This window comes from Miniopterus natalensis, chromosome 8 (assembly GCF_054644295.1).
Source record: "Miniopterus natalensis isolate mMinNat1 chromosome 8, mMinNat1.hap1, whole genome shotgun sequence".
Classification (NCBI taxonomy): Eukaryota; Metazoa; Chordata; class Mammalia; order Chiroptera; family Miniopteridae; genus Miniopterus; species Miniopterus natalensis.
The window spans coordinates 19239904-19261056 of NC_142088.1; the positions used below are offsets into that span (position 1 = coordinate 19239904).

Sequence of the window (21153 nt, forward strand, 5' to 3'; positions counted from 1 at the left end):
TTTCATTTATCAATTTTATAACGGAAAACTGTTTCACTCATCAGAGATAACAGAAAAATCCCATTTCTTCTCTCACTTATTTCAAATTGGTTAACATAATGCCTCTCAGGTGGAGTGCCGTAGGGATAAATTTTCAGCCTTTTCCTTTGGTCTTGCTATCCTCTCTTTCACTAGTTCTAACAAAAGGTTAGAAATTACATTCAGAGAGTCAAGTTTTTATAATACAGACCCCCCTAAACTTGGACACTCCCTCGGCCTCCTAGTGGTGGCCACGAGCAGTGGTTCCAGCAGCATTTCTAGCAGAAGCAGCCCACAAAGGTAAGCAGGCAGCAAGTGGTTCTCTACAAGGATCTGCAGCTTCCACCCTCCTGCTCATCTCCTTGTGCCGAATAGCCTAAGTTTCATGTTCTCTTAGGTTCAGAAAAGGATCTTGAATTGCACTGTCTGGGTCCTGAATCTGTCCCTGGCACTTACTAGAATGGTGATCTCGAGGAAGGCGTTAAACCTCTTCAAATTTGATTTTTTTCAACTGGAAATATAAGAGAAGCCATAAAGTGACGTGATCAGAGCATGGACTCTGGAGCTCCAAATACCTGGAGTTTCATCCCGGCTCCACCATTAACTGCAGCCCCCACACTCCCTACCTAGAAAGCTGTCCAGGGGTCAGGAAAGACTTTGTGAAGAAGGTAATACCTGAGGTGACATTCAGGGATGCATAGGAATCTGGGGCACTGGGAGAGAGAGGAGGTCTTTTCAGCAGAGGAAACAGGCTGAGCCAAGACCAAGAGGCTAGAAAGTACTTCTTTGCCTTAATGACTTGACTGTCCCATCCATTTCTGCATTTCTGGAGCCAGTAAAACAGAACATGGTACATAGGACACACACACACAAATAAGCAGGAGAATAAAAACACTGATCCTCAGAGAGAGCGCCACTTGCTGCCTACCTTTGTGGGCTGATTCGGGGGGGGGGGGGAACAAAATGAAGATTCAAGAAATTAATAAACTATTAATGGAAGTTACATCCTGGAGATTGGAATGTAGCGGTTTTAATTTTTTGTTGTTTTCCAAATTTTCTGCAATCAACAGGTAGATTTTCATAATTAATCAGAAAAACAAACCAAAAAAAATTAAAAATGGTTTCTTCCTGCTGGATTTTTCAGCCTCTGCATTGTTTAGCTCAACACTCTTTTCCATATTTCCCAGGATCCAGAAAATTACATAGGGACCTCTGGATTAGCTGAATTGGCTGCTTCATCCCTATATCCAACTGGCCTTGAGAGTCAAAGACTAAAAGAAAGACCATCTTAAGATTTGTGCGGATCTAGTCAGATACTTCTGGTTGCCAGGTAGCAGGCATCCATAACCATCACAGCGCTCCGCGTCAGCGATGATGGACGCGGCCCAGGATCCAGGCAGCCCCGAAGCTGCCTTAGTGCGCCGTGAGGAATGAGCATGAGACAAAGCTGATTTGCAGATACAGGATTTGTTCTCCCCCAATTGAGCACATCTGAATAAGCTTAGCACACAAAGCACCACCCAAGGGAAACACCTTCAGGCAGCCTGCCTTACTCTGCTCGCAGAGACTGCTCCCCCTCCACACAGATTAACAGGTCAACACTGCAAGTGGCAACACCTGGGAAGACCTCCTCACATGGCAACCTGGCTGGGAGCAAGGCTACGTCTTTACACTCACTGGAGCTATCAGACAACTCCAGGGGGCCACACATGAAAATGTCTTGTTAATTTATGCAGAAGTTACATACTAGGGGCCAATAGGCTTAATCTTACCCAAAGACAGGTTCTGTTTGCACCTCCTTGATCCACAGTATTTTTAAAATGTGAATTGGCTACATAATTTAAAAAAATAGAAAGTTTTATATACAAATATGGATTTCTGGTTTCTCTAGAAAAATAAATGGAAGGGGCAATGAAGGACCCAATTTTCCACATGGTGACAATTGGCCGGAGTTGAGTAGGGACAGGGTGTGTCCTCTCCAGCATTACTCCGCCTCCCTTACCCGTCTTGTCCCCTGTCCTGGGTTGTTCTGCTCATTTTGGTAATTGGCATCTGTAGACCCTAGGGTTTGTCACCAGGCTTTATAGCAATTCCACCTACACAGGAAAAGCAGTTTAAACCCACTGCATACAAACCATTCACCACCTCTACGGGAGTTACAATGACTCTGCAAAGCCGGCGTCTGCTGCTGCGGAACAGAGGCCTCCCTGATGTCACTACAATCCACGTTTTACCTTTTGCTGTCTTCGCCCTGAGATCTGACATAGCAAGGAGCTCTGCCGCAAGCTCATTTACCTCCTGAAGGCTGGAAGCTATTTAAAGCTCCAAAGAGATCTGAAGAACTCTTGATATACTCCTGATCATTCCGGATGAAGATTTTTTTGGCTTTTTGTTTTGCTTTGTTTTTCCTTGTTTTCGCGGGACGAATCGATTTACTCAGCTTATTTGGCTTTCAGTGATCATCACAATCAAATGAATGTTCTCTCAGAGTGGACTCGGGGGGGTCCAAGCGCAGCCCTCGCAGCCACGCGAATGCGCACAGGGCAATCAGCTAGCAAAGGAGCATTGCCAGGTCCCAGCTGGACAACTGTTCTCAGGTAATGAGGGATCACGGCATCTCCTCTCTCTCCAGAAGTCATGCACATGGCCCACAACTTGTTCTAGCCAAAGAGCCAGGTCCACTGATAGGTTTCTGAGAAGACTGAGGACTGATAGGTAACCTTCTCTCCAAGGCATAAAACAGATAAACACTAACTTTAGTGGACCGGAAATGCAGCTGCGCTTGGAAAAATGATTTTGACCCTTCATTAATTGAAGGACTTACTAAATGATGCTTTAAAAGCATTGATGGTTCTCCACTCCCTCACTCCAGACTGAAATTAGCCAGGAATCTTTACATTAAGAAAATATTAGAAGTTTACAGGTCAGGTCAAAAAGCTCTCTTTGTCATTACTGACAGCACCAAACATTAAAAAATGACCCATGATGAACACATCAGTGGGAAATTATCTAAAAATATAAGCTTCTGCTTGGCCGGTGTAGCTCAGTTCGTTAGAGCGTCATCCTGAGCACCGAAAGTTTGCCAGTTCGATTCCACGTCAGGGCTCATTCCTGGGTTGTGGGTTCAGTCCCCCCGTCAGGGCACTTATGGAAGGCAACCAATTGACGCTTCTCTCTCACACTGATCTCTGTCTCTGAGCATGTCTTGGGGTGAGGATTAAAAATTTTAAAAATATAAGTATAAGCTTCTGCCAGACAACCTTGTAATCATCTTCACTCAGGCAAAAGGAATCCCGGTACCTGAAGCAGAACGTTAGACAGCCTCACAGGTGGTTCTTCCTCCAAGGCATCTGTGGGCCTCGACCAACCACAACGAGTCCCGGTTAAACGGAACAATGAGCGAGCATGATACTGGGGCCAACTGCAACAGCTTTTTGCTCAAATGCCACCTCCTCTGTGAAACCCTCCTTGATCTCAAGGGCAGGGATAGAGTCTCCCTCCTCTCTTCTCCCAAAACACCTAATACTTAGGTCTATTAGGGCACTCACCACATTGTATTTACATGTCGCATCTTGCTCACAAGGCTGAGAGTTCATCGTTGTGTTCTTGAGACCTGGCACAGTACTGAAGAGAGGAGGGAGCGTAGGAAGAAGGATGGATGGAAGCACAGACCGGACGGGTCAGATGCTCACCCCAATGGTCTGAGCTCCTCTTCCTGGCTCGAGGCACACATTGCTTTCTGAGCCTTGAGTGTGTTTCCCACTTTATTAGATTGGTGAACTCTTGCCATCTTTCAAGATTGTTCAAAATCACTTTTTTCAGGGAGCCTTCCTGCATCCCTCTCCCACCTGCCCCTATAAGTTTTTACTCCTGTTCACAATTTCATTTATCATATTTATCATACGTATCTCCCAGCTAAATTGTGAGCAACTTTAGGCCAAAAACTGTCTTGTTCCTGTAATTCCTAGGAGGAGTTCCTGACATACAGGCTTAATAAATACTGAATTAATAAATTAACCTAACCTAACAGGTGCACCTACCTTAAATTTCCAAAGTTACTTAAGAATTCCATTGTGAGCATATGGATTATCTACTTAATTATTCACATCAAAGTTTTAACTCTAGAGCTGCTGTTCTATTTATTATCTGGGGAGTTCTGGTTTCTGGGTCACCTTTCTCAGTCAGTTTCCGAGGGATGACAGAGTAGAATTCATTTCAATGTCAAACCTCAAAAACAGACTTAAAGAAAAACCTATAAAAAAATCAGATATTTCTTTTAAAATCAAACATAAATGATAATCTAACATGCTTTCTTAAATAAAATATTCATATTATTTTAAGCGCATCTGTATTTATTACCTGAACTGACATAGAAACAAATGAATGGTAGTGAGTGGACATCAAATTTACATAAGATTATTCCGACCCGGGTAGAAGAGGCTCTTTGAGGGGAACTTTAAGTAGCATGGCCATGAGAAGATGAGAGCCAATGAAGGCTAAATAAACAAGGTAGAGGTCATAAAAGGCAGGCAGAAGTTTGTCTCATTATTAGGTTTGGACTTTATCCTACAGGAAATGAAAAGTCCTTTTAAACTTTCATCAAAGGAACACAGGGTCAGGTTGGCCTCTCCATGTGTCAGGCAGTAGATATATAAGATACCTGTGGCTACTGAAGCCAAGCCAAGCCACGGCAGTGGGAATGGAGGAGACATTCTAGAAGACGTTCATGAAGAAATGTCATTTGATGAACAATTCTACATGAGGTGTGAGGAAACACCCTCCTTACGATGTTTCTGATAACACAGTTTGTATAACACAAACTTCTAGTTTCTTTACAGCTTGATTGTAAATTTGGTACCAGGTCAAAAGTGTGAGTGTCATTACTAGCCAACCCCCTTTAAACTCAGGAGAGAGGCACTAAAGAAAAAAATTGATCATGGTACAATTCTAAGGTGTGTTGTTTTTTTCTAATTTATGAAAAGCAAAGCATTTGCAATAAATCCAATGAAACTGAGTCCTAATCAGGAATATATCTATCACTAATCAAAGATTTTAATTTGCTCCATTGACTGCTTACATGTTCAGGGAGCCTTTGATTGAGAGACCTGTGCTAAAATTCTTGATATCAGCACATGGCCATTTATTCAACAATGCAAGAGAACACAAAAAAAGGGGGTATGAAAAATAATCGAAGTATAAAGCTACAACATTTATGTTAACAAAAGTTTTAATACAGACTTGACTAAAAGATGCATACAATGAGTACTGAATCTCCATTCATAGGCAGCCCACAAAGTTATGAATGAATTTATTAACTTCAAACAAAACTCCATGTTGTGCACTTAAAAATTACAAGCCATTTAAAAATGAAAATCAAACGATGGGAGGAACGACTATAAAATACGATGGATGATTTTAAAGAAAGAGTTCAAGTATTGTTTGTAAAGTTCTTCAGACACTAGTCTTTGAAAAGTTTGTGCATTTCCAATCTTTGCATAGTAAAAGAAAAAAACAAACAAAAAAGAGAACCAAAAACACACATACCACTTGGTAAAACTCCACAGCTCTACGTGATTCATGTTTCATAACATGCACCTATGTGTACTGCTCATTTATCTAATAGGAGTAGCTCTAATTCAGTGGGCTCATGCAGTGTCCCAGGTGAGCAATGAAGTAGGCATACATCTCATCCATGTGCTGTTCATCAATGCAGCAAACGTATAGCAGGTGAGATGGGAACTTGTCATTACTTAACACTAACTCTTGTTGGGTAACATTAAACAGTGATATGCTTGTGCTTTGAGCTCAAATTAATAAAAAAAGCATTAATCACACCACAAAAATCAGCAAATGAATGGCATATGCAAGAGAAAACACAGCAGAGTTTGAAACTACGTAACCTAATACCATCAAAAATAATTATAATCCACTGTTTACGACTGGTATGGTTGCATAATCTTCCATAGTCATACACACAGAGCTTAAAGCTTGTGTATTTTACATATACACACAAATAATTTAACATTGGAGCATAGGTTTGGTTACCTATGAAACTGCCAGGGTAACAAAAAGTTACCCTGACATTTGCCATATGTACATAATATTTGGGGACCACTGTGGTCTGATTTAAAACATAACATCGCACATTTACAATGTCGTTTGTGAAATGCTCAAAAGTTAACAATAAAGATTTAACTTGTTTTGTAACCACCATGGTTTTGTTTCTATTAAGTCACCGTGGTGCCTCTGGAAGAGCAGTGAAATGTACATGGTGTTCTCAGCAGTGGCTTGGAGTCCACTAGTGAGTAGGATCCAGCAACAGAGACAGAAACAATGCAGTGACAGGAAGAGATGCCAAGTAATCTGAGTTTTTTGGAGGTCAAGAGCCATTGCCACGAGGGAAGGGATACATACAACCTGTGTCTTACGAAGCCCAGAACAGGGCTGGTACACCCTGCAGAGAACCCTGTCATCACAATATACACGTACAGCTAGCTCGAGAGAAAGACTGCACACCTGTGTAGCACCTAGTACTCGGAAAGCAACAGCAGGGTTAAGATGTTAGGTTATGGTCTATTGTAGCATATAGAAATTAAGGTTTCTGCTCTATGACTGATACTTCCACGATTAAAAATAGATGAGAAAAACTGCACTGTTTTAAGAGCACATTTTGAGGACATAATCATTTCGAAAGTCATAGCCAAAGTTGTGGGACTAGTGTCATGAATCGTGCTGGAAAGGGACTTAAAGCTAACTGGTTTGGCTGTCATGAAGTCATAGGATAACTGATGTCCTGTTCCTAACAGGAGGACTTTAGAGAGGTGTGGGCATTTGGGGGCCTTCAGGAAAATTCGTCTCTAGATGGACGCTCACTGAATGGACCATGTACAAGTTTTACATTCAAAACAAAGCCAGGACCAAATTTCTTTATTAACGTATATAATTAATACTTGATTATATACTTGAAGCGATCATGAGCATATTTGTGGAAGAAGCAGCCTCAGTGACAGTGACCTAAAATCTGAGGGACTTGGGAACCCAGATTACATCTGCAAATCTGCCTGGAGGAAAAAGGGGGAATTCGTACATAGCAGAACCCTGCTGTAACAGCCATCCACACACCAGCCGCGTGCCCTGGGCAGACGAGGCTCGAGGCCCGCTGACAACACAGCCCGCAGCGGTCAGGCCATGCGAGCCGCGCAGGAAGGGCCCGCAGCTCCCCCCGCTCCCGGCGCAGCGGGCCACCGCGTGAGGCAGGGCGACAGAGCAGGGATGGAATGCGGACAGGAGCACAGATGAAAAAAATGGAAAGCTGCTTTCTGTTCCAAGCTTTCAACACTGAGAAAGTATTTTTTTTTTAATTTAAGGCTTTAAGTTGACCCTCCTTTCACATTGAAGACAGGGAAAAAATTGTCAAAACCAAACACTAACATCATGAGCTTGGCACTTTTGTGATTAACTTGAGAGGGTGTCTGCTTCCTTACATTATATACATACGTTTATAATGACGACAAAACATTTTAGAGACTTGTCGGTACATGTATTTGCCTTTACATAGTTTTTGTTTCTAATATGGGTTCTTTTGTCGTTCCGCGTCCCCCCGTCGTTTGTTTATTTTTGGTTTCAAAGCCCTGCATTTCACTCGAGCATTTCATTCTTAAATGGCACCTGTTTTGTGCCCAAACTCCCTGCATCTGTGGCTACATCTTTTTTTTTTTTAAGCAAGCCCAACAGTCACTGTACAACATGTTACAAGAGAGTAGGACAGAGACAAAGAAATAGAAAAAAAGAACCAAAAAGACGGGAGCAAACAAGAGACTCAAATTTACAGAGAACCTTTACGAGAAAAATATTTCGGTACAGACAGGTGAGTACAATGTGTCGAAACCCCTTATTTCCATATTTACATTTATAAAAGAGCTGTACAGCAGCATCCCCGCTCAGATCCCAGCTCCCGTGTCCAAAGGCTGCTCGTCGGGGGGGGAGACAGTGGGACGGGACCGACGGGAGCGGGCTCCGGAGCTCGTGGCCTGGTCCGGACTGGGGGGCGGGCACCTTCCCCGTGCTCGCCGGCCTCTCGCCTCGGGGACCCAGCGGCAGGGTTGGCTGCGGATTGGCTGCTAGCTGCTTGTTGTAGAGAGGCCATGCAGGTTTCACCCTTTCGAAAATTAGATCTTCATGCCACTGGAGTGTGTCATTGGTAGGAAAAGAAAAAAAATCATGCCAGATCGTTTAGAAGATACTAAGTGCCAGCAGGCTGAAGAAGAAAAAAAAATCATTTGCTATTTTTAACGGTTCTTTTATTGCACTTAATTTTTGTTGTTGTTGTTCCTTCTTCCTTTCGTTAGAAAAAAAAAAAGATTCTGAAAGAGTTCTTTTTATAACATGGTCTTTTGCCCCCCTTTCATTGACAGGTGGTGGGAGGAGTTCTTTGAAATGATTTCCCAAAAGGATAGTTTTTCTTTGATCTCATCCCTGGCACCCCAACTTGAGTTTGCAGTCATGACCACCCAGTGTTCTTGTTTACAGGCTTAAGAGTTCTGGCAACATCGCTGAAAGTGTCACATCCGGAATCCGACAGTGCGAGGCACCGTTCCTCTGGCACAGCCCATTCAGATGGGGCCTTGCTGACTAGGATCGAACCTCCTCTTCTTGACATTTCTTCCCGAGTGCGTCAAAAGGAGATGCAGGCAGAGGGGGGAAATCCACAATATTAGTCAGATCGTGATGAGACAAGGGTGATGATCATGACAACACTAGTTCCAGAGCTAAGTAATCAACTCACACCGAGGCAGATTTTCCAAAATAACTCAAAATGGAAACACAGAACACCTGACACTCTTGAATGTCTTGACAACATCTCCACTAGAATATATTCACTTGTGAAAACCAAGAGAAGTTTCAAGTTGTTCATTTTAAACCACTGGAAGTCTCAGCAGCCCAATTTTTCTCTTATTTCAGAATTCACTGACCCAGCTAATTGTAACTAGATGAAAATTATTTTAGGGAGGGCTCTTCCATTTAGGGGGCTATCAGAACTAAGAAAACCTCTGAAGGTCTTGTAGCTGAGAGCCCAGTTATCAGTGGATCAGCCTTTGCCAATATGGCAAAAAGCCTTGTTCTGCTCAGTTATCTTGCTGCCTTGGCTGTGTGAGCTCTTACCTCACAGTGGAACAAGCATTTTTCATGTCTAGAAAGTTTAAAATCAGAGTGCACAGGCAGACAGTACACTCAGAGGAGAATGGACACAGGCTCAGGTTAGTTAAGCAAATGCAGCAGATTAGCTTAGTTGAAAGAAGCAAGTTAAAATGCCTCGCTCACAGTGTCCAGTCTCCTAAAAAGTGGTTCCTATGTTTAAAAAGAGAAAAGAAAGAACCAGCAAGACACTTGTACAAGGCAACAACAAAAGTTGGTTGCAACCTCCCCATGGTCTGGTTTCATGTGGGGCATCAAGCAAGGAGGCTCATGCATTTACTCTGCGCACTGGGCGGGTGCAACCCTGCTGCCACCGAGGCATCATGCAAAACTGGAGACCGAGGGGTCCCCAGGCGCCCTCAGTCCCCTGCCCACTCACTCAGGGCCAGCTGGTGCCCTTGCAGCCCTAAGTACCAAAAGGATCACAGTACATTCCTCCTCACCGCTCGGTAATCCAAAACAAGACCACCACCAATGTTCCAAATAGGTGTAAAGGCATCCTGCAAAGTTCTCACTTTCCCCCTAGACAGCCACTTTGATGCTTCTCTTTTGAAATATCAAATATAAAAATCTTTAAAGAAAATTTCCCTTTTCTTTTTGAAAGTTTTCATTAAAACATCATCTTTAATGGCCTAGCACGTGGTTGGCTGACCTCGCAGGTAGCCCACAGCAGCAAACACTATTCGCAACGGTGCTACCTCCTCTTCTTCCCTGTCCCCCCCCACCCCACGGCCCTCCTCTGAGTCAGCGCTCCTGAAAGCACGCATTGCCGATGCTGCCCCAGAAACAGAGATGAGACCAAAAGGGACGTCTCCCACAATGTACCCGTCACTGAGTTTGCTTCAGGGCGCGGGGGGGGGGGGGGGTCTGCTACCCGTGTTCATAGCCCTTGACGGTAGAAACATAAGGAACCACGCTTTCAGTGAGTCAGGTGGGGCAAAGCAGGGACTGCTTGACATTATAAATGACTCTGAAGGACTACTAGTTAGCTATGCATTACTGGGACTCAAGAGAAATGTTAAACTAATGTCTTCTCAATTAAAATGAATGTAGAGGAAAGAGCAAGCCAGCTAACGCTACGCATGTAAATGACTATATTGCCCACATCTAAATTCCTTTATTCAAGTGCAGGGAATGAGAGGGGAACAGCCATGTCCAAGGCCGTAACTGCAATCCAGCTCAGCCTGGCATACAGGCAACCTCCAGTGTCCAAGTCTGTGCTCCTTCTAAAAGTCAGTTTAGAAGCTTAAATTACATTATTTTTTTAAAATAGAAACAATGTTCGACAGGGTGACCGGGGTCTCAGCCCAGACCAGGAGGCTAAGCTATGCTGTAGAACCATGTACTTACGAGAAAATAGGATCTGAATACTAACAGGGGACTCCAGGACTGTATTTCCGACCCAAATGAGGACAAGAGGGACACTCCTATGGCAGGCTCACTGTGAGGGTCCCTCACATATAAGCTGTAACCACTATGGGCTCCTGTATGTTGACAACTGCCTGTCCTGAATTTTCTCTATGAACAGTCTTTTTGTCCAATTGTAATGTGAGAGCACAACCATCATGGGTACATGTCTGCTGTCTTCCTTCCACAACTGTTTCATCTGAATATTTTCTGCTCACCAGGACTGTGAAGGCAATTAACTCTCTCATCATAGCCTGTAAGGTATTTCTGGATCATTATAAAATATTACCATAAACCGTAAACCTTGCACTGACCCAGTTTTCATTAACTTTTACTACTTCTGAAAAACCTGTACTTTTGTCCGCAATATACACACAGACATGTATACAAAATTAAAACAAAGCTCTTCCAGTGACAATAAGCATCTCAGATTGTAAAGCCTTTAGATCTTTCAAGGCCATATTTACCCATCGCTATCGCCTTCTTCTCTCTCCACAGTGAGTCCTTGGCGCCCGCCAAGGGCCCCTCACCCAGCCCTCTTTAGGTGATATTAGCCTGAGGTCACCTCCCCAGGGGTTGAGTCAGGGGGCTGAACGGGGTCTTCCGGGCCAGCCTGCGTGAGAAAGTGCCTAACTCAGGGGTGGCAGACACTAGGGGAGTTTTGCACTGGGATTCGGTCATGGCAGTCTGGTCTCCTCCTCATCGAAAGAGTAGGTCACAGGGTCCCATTTCCTAACTCTGTAAAACCCAAAAGCAAAAAGAAGGGGGGTAGGAAGAGGAGGAGGGGGGAGTGGAGGAAGAGGAGGGGAGAGGGAGGGGGAAGGGAGGAAGAGTGGGGGAGGGGGAGGGGAGGAAGAGTGGGGGGGAGGGAGGGGGAGGAAGAGGAGCGGGAAGGGGAGAAAGAAGAGGGAGGAAGGGGAGGAAGAAGAAGACCACGACAAGGGTGACATTTATTCTTTGAGAAAATATTAAGTTCCTTTCAAATTTCATCCAACTTGACATTAACGTCCCTCGATAACCCAGATAGGGTCCTTGGAATTCTCATTTATGTGGGCACCTAACAGCCTTTTCTTTAGCATGGCCAGTGAAGTAAAACAGGCCAAACAGAACTGCTTACAAAGTCAGGCTCAGTGAGAATTTGCAACCCAAGTAACTTCTCATAGAGGAGCGATCGCATGATATTTACATACACACTTATTAAATTAACTCTTTTAACGTCAAGAGCAGCTCCACAAGGCTAGTATAGCCATTATTGCTATTGGATCCCATGGAGAGAGCAAGCAGTGGGAGAGTGGGACATGGTGAGGGGGTTCCACAGACTGAGACATTACAATATAGTTGGAAAGGCCCAATATTCATCCTAAAGTCTTGTTATTTGAATTGTCGCGAAATTACGTCACTGCTACCTTCAAGTAATTTTCCTGCCACTACCTAGAATTTCTCTTTCCTACTACCATCAACGATGGTGTTCATACAGTTTATGTGCATGTAAATGACCATATTACTCACATCGTTTTCCTGTATTCAGATTTAGGGAATGTCAGATAAACAGCCATGTCCAAAATAATGACAGCAATTCTGCTCATTTAAATGGAGATACAAAATTCTATTTTCATGAAATTGTCACCTTTCCTAAGCTTTAGAGAAGATGCTACTAAAATGACCCTTTATCTACATGATTTTTTCCAAAGTCTAGTAAAAGCAACAGCTCTAATGATCTGATCAAGTAGATTATTCTTCAACATCGCATAGAGGACACGAGTCCCCGTGAGTCAACCAGGACAGAGGTTTGCAAGCCTCTGCACCACAGCATTAGTCTGCGTGTGTATGTGATGGAGATGATACGTAGCATGAGGTGAGGGTAAATAAATGCAGATATGGGGAAATGTTGGACAATTTGGTGAGCCAAGAGCCTATGTTCCTTTTGCACAGGATTTCTCAGAGAAAAATTCTTACACCTGAAAGACTGGGAATCCATAGACTAAATCATCCCTGAGAAACCTTATACGTTTGGGGTATGAAATTAACTGAAGTTACTAAGGTATGTCTACCACATTAGCCAATATATCAGAATAAGTTAAATAAAATAACCTACCAAATAAAGCATTTTATTTCTTTTCAGGAATTCTATCACCTTGCTTATGGAAGTCTTGTTCTCATTAAGCAAAGCTTTCAGATTCTACTATTCTGCTAAGAAGTAATCTAAATTTATATTATTTTTTATCACAGTAATCTTGATAAACCTTCATTATCACCTTGCACACACAAAGGTGCATATATCCACACATGCATGCACACTCACATGTACTCTTGCTTTTTCCCACCTATTTCAGAGGAAATATAATTTAAGAGGGAAAACTATAAAAAATGACAGCATCAGGGTGAAAGCAGAGCCATATTCCTCATTTACACTTGAACAAGTCAGTATGGTAGGACACCTCCTCTGCATGGACATTACGCAGTGTTCCACCTGAACACACGTGAGTCAGAGAAAAGCAACACTTCCCCTGAGCAGGTTACACATTTCCCTTTAACGGAAAGTTCATGTTCCCTCTAATTCCTCAGGTTACTTTGTTAATGTCTCTTCTGGTAATAAAAACCTGATTTCAGGAGGGATTTCCAATAAAGGCATTTAGGGCGATCTTTCTTATGAATTATTTTTCAACTTCTGATTCTAAAAGAACTTCTTTTGTATTTTCATTGAACTCAATGAAAAACTCAGACTTTCCATTCAACCAGCGAGTCATTACACTTCCAAAGCATGTCCACGCTAACCACCTCTCCGGCTGCCCCTGTGGCCAGAAACCTCAGCTTGAGCAGTCGGCACCCAGGGTCTTTTATTGCAGAGTCGTAGTTCTTTCATGTTGAACACAGACCACGTAGCTACTACTGAAATCCAAAGCGAATTCAGGTCCTCATATAGCAACCAAGAGTCAGCACGAACAGCAGCAGCTTCCCCACATTTAAACTCCTAAAGTTATTTCACTCCTTCACTTTTTTTTAGGGCATAAGAATATTTACTTCATGCCCAGCCAGGCGTGGCTCAGCGGTTGAGCATCGACCCAGGATCCAGGCGATCGGGGTTCGATTCCCGGTCAGGGCACAGGCCCGGGTTGCGGGCTCGATCCCCAGCAGGGGGCGTGCAGGAGGCAGCCGATCACTGACTCTCTCATCATTGATGTTTCTATCTCTCTCCCTCTCTTTCTCTCTCTCCTTCCCTCTCTCTGAAATCAATAAAAATATATATTTTTTTAAAAAAGAATATTTACTTCACACTGTTCTCCAATGTCTTTCTTTCTTAGGGTCACAGGCCAAGGGAAGGGCATTGACCTAGCACAGCGTGCTGCTCCCTGCAGTGTCCCACAGCTGTTTCTCACCTCACTAAATGCCCATCTCTCCAGAGGCCCTTTTTGTTCCAATCTTCAGGTGATTAGACGTCTGTCTCAGATACAAAAATCTGTGCAGGGTCTAATCCACTTATATACACAGTGATAAAGGCTTTTCCGTTTTTCCCCAAAGAAACATGCAATTCAAGCTGTGAGCTAGGCCAGGCCGCTGTTTTGAGGTCCTGCTACAGAATCGTGCTCTTATCTCCAAATGTTGAGACGGAAATTTTGGTATTGCATGTGGCTGGATAGCAAAGATGCACAGTAGGCTGTTTTCCAAGCCTTGGAAACTGAGGTTTCCTAACGCCAGAGTCATAAGCCTGAGCATGAGCCAAGTTTTCTTGAGGCATATCTGTAAAAAAGTTCAAGGGGGCACTATAAAACAACAGTTCGTGGAACAACTGTAATGTACAATGACTGTTTACAGTAATGAGGCACTAAGGAAATGTTTGCTTGAATTAGGCCAGTCCAAACAAAAACATGTTATTTTGTCATGTGCCACATGAGTGACTCAGTATCTGGGCAATGCCTTGTTAATATTATGATGAGAAATTCAAACATGAGTTGCCCATTTGGAGTGCGTTTTTGAAAACACACAGATGCCAAAACTACTGTTCAATCAAACAAGTTCAAGTTCATAAATCTCTCTGTGGAAAAGAGGTGCTATTTGATAACAGCTTTCCAAATTGAAACTACTCAAAAGCTCGTAGGCTTGAATTTATTTAAATCAGCTTTTGGGTTGTTTTTCTTCCATAATCAGTTTCTAATCATAACATTTTTAACTGGTTTAAATATACTGAATTCAGGATTCCAAATATAAAACCAACTAAACATCCTAATTAAGGCAACTTCAGACAATTCAGGTCAAAAGCTTCCTCTATTGCAGGGGTGGAGAATGTCTGGCCCATGAAATCATATGGTCTGGTCCTGCCAAGGTGGGACTCGAAATTCAATAAATCTAGGAGCTTTTTTCATAGCTAATTTTTAAGCTGATAATTTTGTATGGCCCACAAATGATGTTATAAATATCCAAATGGCCCTTGGCAGAAAAAAGGTTCCCCACCCTGTTCTATTGAGTAACCTGATGAAGGCAGAGTGGGTTTTGAATTTGGGTAATGGTCTTATTTCCCACTTAAATTTGTTCCTATATATCTGGTTGAAGTTCAATTTTTTTCACGAGGAATACTTAGCACAGGAGGTTTTACTTACAAATCCTAAGCCACCACAGCATGAAAAGCTATATAAAGCCATTATCCAATGAATCTGAGATATGGAAACATCCAAACTGAATCAATTAGGTTTGAAATTTTTTATTATAATTAAGGGTTATTTGTTATTATATGACACATCTATTTAAACAGTTCCACGATCAATGCACAATCCAAATTAAAAAGGTACTATGAAGACACACCAGGCCTACCAGTCACGTCAATATTAGCAGTTAATTAGAAAATAGCATCACAAAGCCACAGACTTTAAATTCCAATGTGAAACCAATCCAGTTGGTTAGGGAATTAATGAAAATGTTTTTGAAAATCTGTTTTTATAAAATAATGAAGCTTTTCAAATCATAAAGCTACATATGTTGTATGTGAAAGATGAGCCGGGGGTTACTTAGGCTGGGAAAATGGCAAATGCCAATGGACTACCAACCAGTTTGAAACAGGTGCAAGGAATTTATGTCCACTATTCCCAACTACAGAGTTTCCTGGATGACCTGTATGTTAGTAAATGTATCTCAGAATGCTTGCCCCTAAATGCTAGATTGTCTTCTGTTAAAGAGCTTTCACTCTGTTCTCACTGGTGCATGTGAATTCCTTCCAATTTCATGATTCCGCACTTGCCTGATGACAACATTGGAGTTTCCGTGTTTCTTCTTTTCTGACCCAGTTGTGAATAAAAATATTTATTTCTCTCAGTCTTACTGTTAAAACTTGTAGCAGGAACTCAAAACTTGGTTATGTAAGCAGAAAAGAGAAGTGCCAGAGCCACTGAGAAGAAGGCATGCGGCGTTGCTTACTTAAATCCCCATCCTGTGCCCCCAAGGACAATAGCTGCTACCAGGATGGCACCAGCGATGGAGCCTATTATGAGATTGGTGGCACTAGGACCTGTGACAAAGGATCATGGGAAGAAAGTCATATGAGCCAACCACTTTCGTTACCACAAGGGAAAGGCAGTTAAGCGGTTTCAGGAAGTCAATACCCTGCATAAAAGATTGCTAAACACACAAATCACCTTTACTGACTAGCTTAATTTCACTTTCCGTGCTGTGGGTAGCTGCTGGTGGGATCTGAATGCCTTTACATCTAAAGCTTCTGCACCATTGACAGTTAAGTTCCATTCCATTCATCTTTCACAGAATGTGAAGCAAAGAGGCCCCAAATGCTGTCAGTGCCCGTCTTTCTCCTCCCCTTTCCCAGTATCACGAACCAAACGAGTAAAGCGCGTAAAGTGCACCACTGCATTAACTGAGCTCACCCCGCGGCAAAGAGGGCACGGCAGGAAGGAAACATAATCTACCCGAGTGTCCTTGCAAGCAGCACAGAAAGTTGTCTGAACGCTAAATGTTTTCTCCCCCGCTGGGAGACAGTTAAAATTCAGAGGTCAGGAGGCGGGTACCAATAGAGATCTGACTTGAAGCCTTGTTCTCAAAGATACATTTCTTCACTGCACGGACCAGTACAGTGCGTTAAAAGCAGCGTGGGGTTCCAAAGGCAAGATATAAAGAAAGCGTAAAACTCATTTGGGTAATTTTAGGGAAATGGAAAAAAGAAAGCGGAGTTGCTATCGACTGTTTGAGGAAGGGTTGACCCTCCCCACTCACAGAGAAAACACCTGGGCTCACGCTTTTCAAATGTCAGCAACATTCACTTTAGTACAAGGATTATTTTAAATGTCACATTTTACAGGATGCTAATATGCAGGTACAGCGCCCCCTAATGGCAAAAGATTTTCTGGCCTAACTTTATGTCCCTGTTCCCGAAGTCACAGGGCCAATTTTGGTAGTTGCCCTAAAATCCTTGGGTTTGTATGCATTCATTGCTGTGTAAAAATTCTCTTTTCTGCTCACATTAGTGCCCTCGACTGTGTACATAAATGGATGCCACTTGTAGCAGCACTAAAATTGTGTGCCACGTCATGTTTTTACTCAGCGACCAACAAGTGCTTGTGGGTGCGATGGAAAGGTGGAGGACAGTTATGAGAGCTCAGCAATGTGGTCTCTTCAGGCTTCTGGGTTTGGACACACTGAGGTTCTCTACAGAACACAAATCTCAGTGGCCTTTAGAATCACCCATAATAATAAATAATGAGAGCAGTAAAAGCAGGTTCACTACTATACACTATGTCCTTACTATGTGGGGGCACTTTTAAGCACTTGACATTATCTCACTTGATCCTCACAAAACCATAAAAGGTAGGGACTAGGACTACCCCTGTTTAATAGGTGGAGAAATAGAGGCTTCTAGAAGTCAACATGTGACGAGGGCAAAATTCGAACCCAGATTTGTTAGACTCTGAAGTTTATGGCATACACCAAGGGTCAGCAAACTACATTCCACAGGCCAAATCTGGCCCTGCTGACTGTGCTTTCAAAGAAACTTTATTGGAACACAGCCACGCTCATTCACGTCCATACGGCTGACGGCTGCTTTTATGCTAAGACAGCAGTCACACAGTTGTGACAGACATCCTGTCGCCTGCAAACTATTTACCATCTGGCTTTTTACAGAGTTCGCTAAGCCCTGCGCTAACAAAACATTATTCCATATGTATGAATTTCTTCCTCACAGCTTAATAGGGAATCAGATTTTAAAACAAACATTTAAAAATGTTTATATTGCCATATACATAATCTATGCTTTAGACACGATTTGCACATTACTAGCTCAGAAAACAGGCTGGAATTAGAATCAATACATAACCCATGAGAAATGATTCCTGACTTACAGTGATAAACTAAGGAGGAAAAATAAAGGCAAAACAAAACAAGGCCTCTGCCCCTGGAGTCCTTAGTGATGAAATGACATTTCATTACACCCCCAGTTAAACTAGGAAGTGTTAAAACTACATTGTACTGTGTGGATCTTATTTTTTTAACTGTATTTACTTTTTTAGCAACTACGGCAAAATTTAGAATTTAAAGGAAAATTAATCAGTAAACTAATAGACAAAAACATTGTATAAACCAAGAGTAATAACATCTATTTTTAGAAAAATATATAATACACTTATACAGACTTACCTGTCACAACCAGAAATAGCCACAAACCAACAACACTGGAAGGGATGGATGACAGGACTGTGCTTACAACAAAGGTCTGGATTCTGCCTAGCTCTAAGACTCAATGGGAAAATTATTAAAATTCGCCCCTTCAGTTAGCACAGTCAATAAGTTATATAAAAAATGGAAGCGGAATGGTTTCTTAAAATGACCTTCCTTCCAAGGAGGAATTTCACATAAACGTATGTGTGGAATTTTCCCTGGAAAAGAAACATAACTTTTGTACATAATCCAGTCAACAGACCCAAGGTGAAATTTTATACGAGCTCGTTTTTTCTAAATAGTTATTTCTTATATACTTCATTTTCTAGTAGGAATAGAGAAACAAAATATTTTTTCAAGTATTTCTAGCTTCCCCGGGGTTAACTAGCTTCACAGTCCAGACTGGTGGGACGTGAATTAGAAGATCCACATCTAGTGAAAGCCCTCCAATCCAGGGGAGAAGGCGAAGGTAATCAGCACAGCTTGTGACCTATGGACCACCCTCTCAGTGCTGTTTCGGTCCTGGGTCTCCCAGGCCCAGTATGAAAGGAGAGCATCTGTGTGTTGATGGGACTAAGGAGGAATGTGTGTGATGTTCTCAGGTTGAGTGGAAGGTGTCTGGTGATTCCATAAGATACTAGTCATTTGTCCCTGGGCTGCTGTGAAGTGTTATCACCACCATGGTGAGTAGAAAAGACGGCATGTAAAGGAGTGTTTTTGTTACTTGCAAATGCTCTCTCCAGAATTAGAGGGGGGGAAATCATGATAATCTTTCAGTCTGCAGATTAGCAATCTCATGAAAGCAATAGCCCATGGAGAACTGACCGTTATTCTGAGGACATGGCTCAAGTGCAGAGCAACCTAAATAAAGGCACCAGGAAAGCTGTTTTTCTGTGAGGGCTCAACGGGCAAGTGGCACGCAGGTCATGGTTACACACTCACTGCTGAAGACAAACGCACCAGATAATTTTCAACTGTTCACTTAAAGTTTTGCAGGTTTGGATTAAGTATATCTTCATTCTTAATGCTGCTTGCTCCCAAATACTTATATAAACTTCAAATTTGAATTATTAACCTATTTTATAAGAAGAAAACGCAATATCCTAAATACCTTCTTTTTAAAAATAAATTAAAATTAAGCTAAAGTCTCTTATATCACTCTCAATCAATGGAGAAAATATTAGTGCAAAATATTTCTCTCATTCAGTTTATATTTAAAAAGAGCTGCAACTGTTGATATTCCTAGTTGTATATGTGAATATATTTGAATGGTGATTAAATTTGTTATAAGAGTCCTAATAAAACACTCATATAAAAGCATTTTTGTCAATAAAATAGTAAAAACAAAAAGGTCTGTGTCTTAACATTACTTTTACAAGTGGAGGAGCAATGGAAACTTTTGGACCATCGCCTCCATTGTGAAGACATCGTCAGCACCCAGTGTTATTTCATGCCCCACATTGTTCCAGACAGGAGAAGGTTCTCCAATGCACGAGAAAACCACACGACACAAACACGTCCAAATCACAGCACAAGTAGCACTACCACGGGAAACACGTCAACGAGACAACACAGGGAGTCAGGGACCGGGGGTCAGTCACACACCGGGACCAAACAGAAACACTCTGAAACTCAAAAAGATGCTTACTCTATTCCCCACCCTGTGCCTCCAAAAATCACCCCCAGGGCCAGAATGGTGCCTGCCACAGCACCTATTAGCCTGCTTGTGGCCATGTTCACTGTGCGGAGGGAGAAACGGAGATTGTTTTTAACAAAGGAAGTTAATTACACACTGATTTCACTAACATACAAAATCACCTCTTCAGGAAATGCTTTCAAAGTTAAATATTAAAATCTTTGTTCAATGACTTGACATTAAGCTCTATATACACATGGAAAATATTCAAGGACAATTTTAAATTTACCTTCCATCTCCAAAAACCCTACTTAAAAACATAAGCTCTTAAACTTTTAAACAGGTAAATAATCCTATTGGAGTTATAGTTCCTATAAAGAGTGAGGTCAAATTAAAATGTAATTTAAACTGCAGAACAGCAAATCTATATTTTAATTACAAAAGCTATAAACCATTAGTATACTTTTTTTAAAGAATCCTCAAACTAGAAAATATGCCTAAGAAGCTACATCTTTTTTAAATCCAGAACTTACTCAATTCAGTGAAAATCCTTACAAATTTAAAAAGAGAGTATCTTTAAAATTAAAAGCATTGTTACCTGGGAAATTATTTTACCTGGAAAAGTATATTTCAAATAACCCTGCAATGTTTGTGTTTCTGCCACAGTATTTGGACATTCAGTTTTTTGTTTATAGTCTGCAGTGTATAAACTTTGCACTGAGAGAAAGTAAGGATCTCTGGCAAGTGTATTAAATCCTTCAGACCACCAAGTAGTAAATTACTGAGGAGCCGTCACCGCTTCTGTGCACAGCCTTCATTGCAAAATGGCCCTGGAACGAGACCAAGCCCCCAGGGTTCTCTCTGCACAGGGAAGAAGGAGTTTAGTGTTGAAGCAGGAAGGCAGAATATTTAGGGTTGAGTGTGTCTGTGTGTCTGTATGTGTGCGTGCAAACGTGTGGACACATAAGCACTTCATCTCACTTTCCAAGCAGATGGAAAGTACTGGCTTCCTACAGCTTTGCCAATGAAAGCAGAGATGAGTGTCACAGGCTGCATTCACCCAGACTGTGCCACGAGGCACAGTGAGACAAAGCAGAGGGCCACGACTGGAAGCTGCAACTTCTTAAGGCGTAATATTGGGATCACTGACCTCTTCAGCTAAATATTATCCCAGAGGAGAGAGAACCTTCCATCTCTAACCCACGTGACCAACTGTATAATTACTTCCTTTTACCCCAGGGCAA

General features: G+C 42.2%; 1 protein-coding gene across 2 annotated transcripts in view; it reads right to left on the bottom strand.

The window, feature by feature from the left end:
- Window positions 1-5227: 5227 nt before the first annotated feature.
- ADAM23 (ADAM metallopeptidase domain 23) overlaps window positions 5228-21153 on the bottom strand; it is a 135990-nt gene continuing 120064 nt past the window's right edge. Inside the window, exons 25-26 of one of the 2 annotated variants that reach the window (XM_016196702.2) lie at window positions 16027-16117; window positions 8542-8679 (exon numbers count right to left, since the gene is read on the bottom strand). In XM_016196702.2, coding sequence (XP_016052188.2) covers window positions 8631-8679; window positions 16027-16117 — 140 coding nt within the window. In that variant the 3' untranslated portion in view covers window positions 8542-8630. Of the gene's footprint in view, window positions 8680-16026; window positions 16118-21153 lie in introns of both variants that reach the window. The other variant, XM_087819623.1, reaches the window with a different exon arrangement.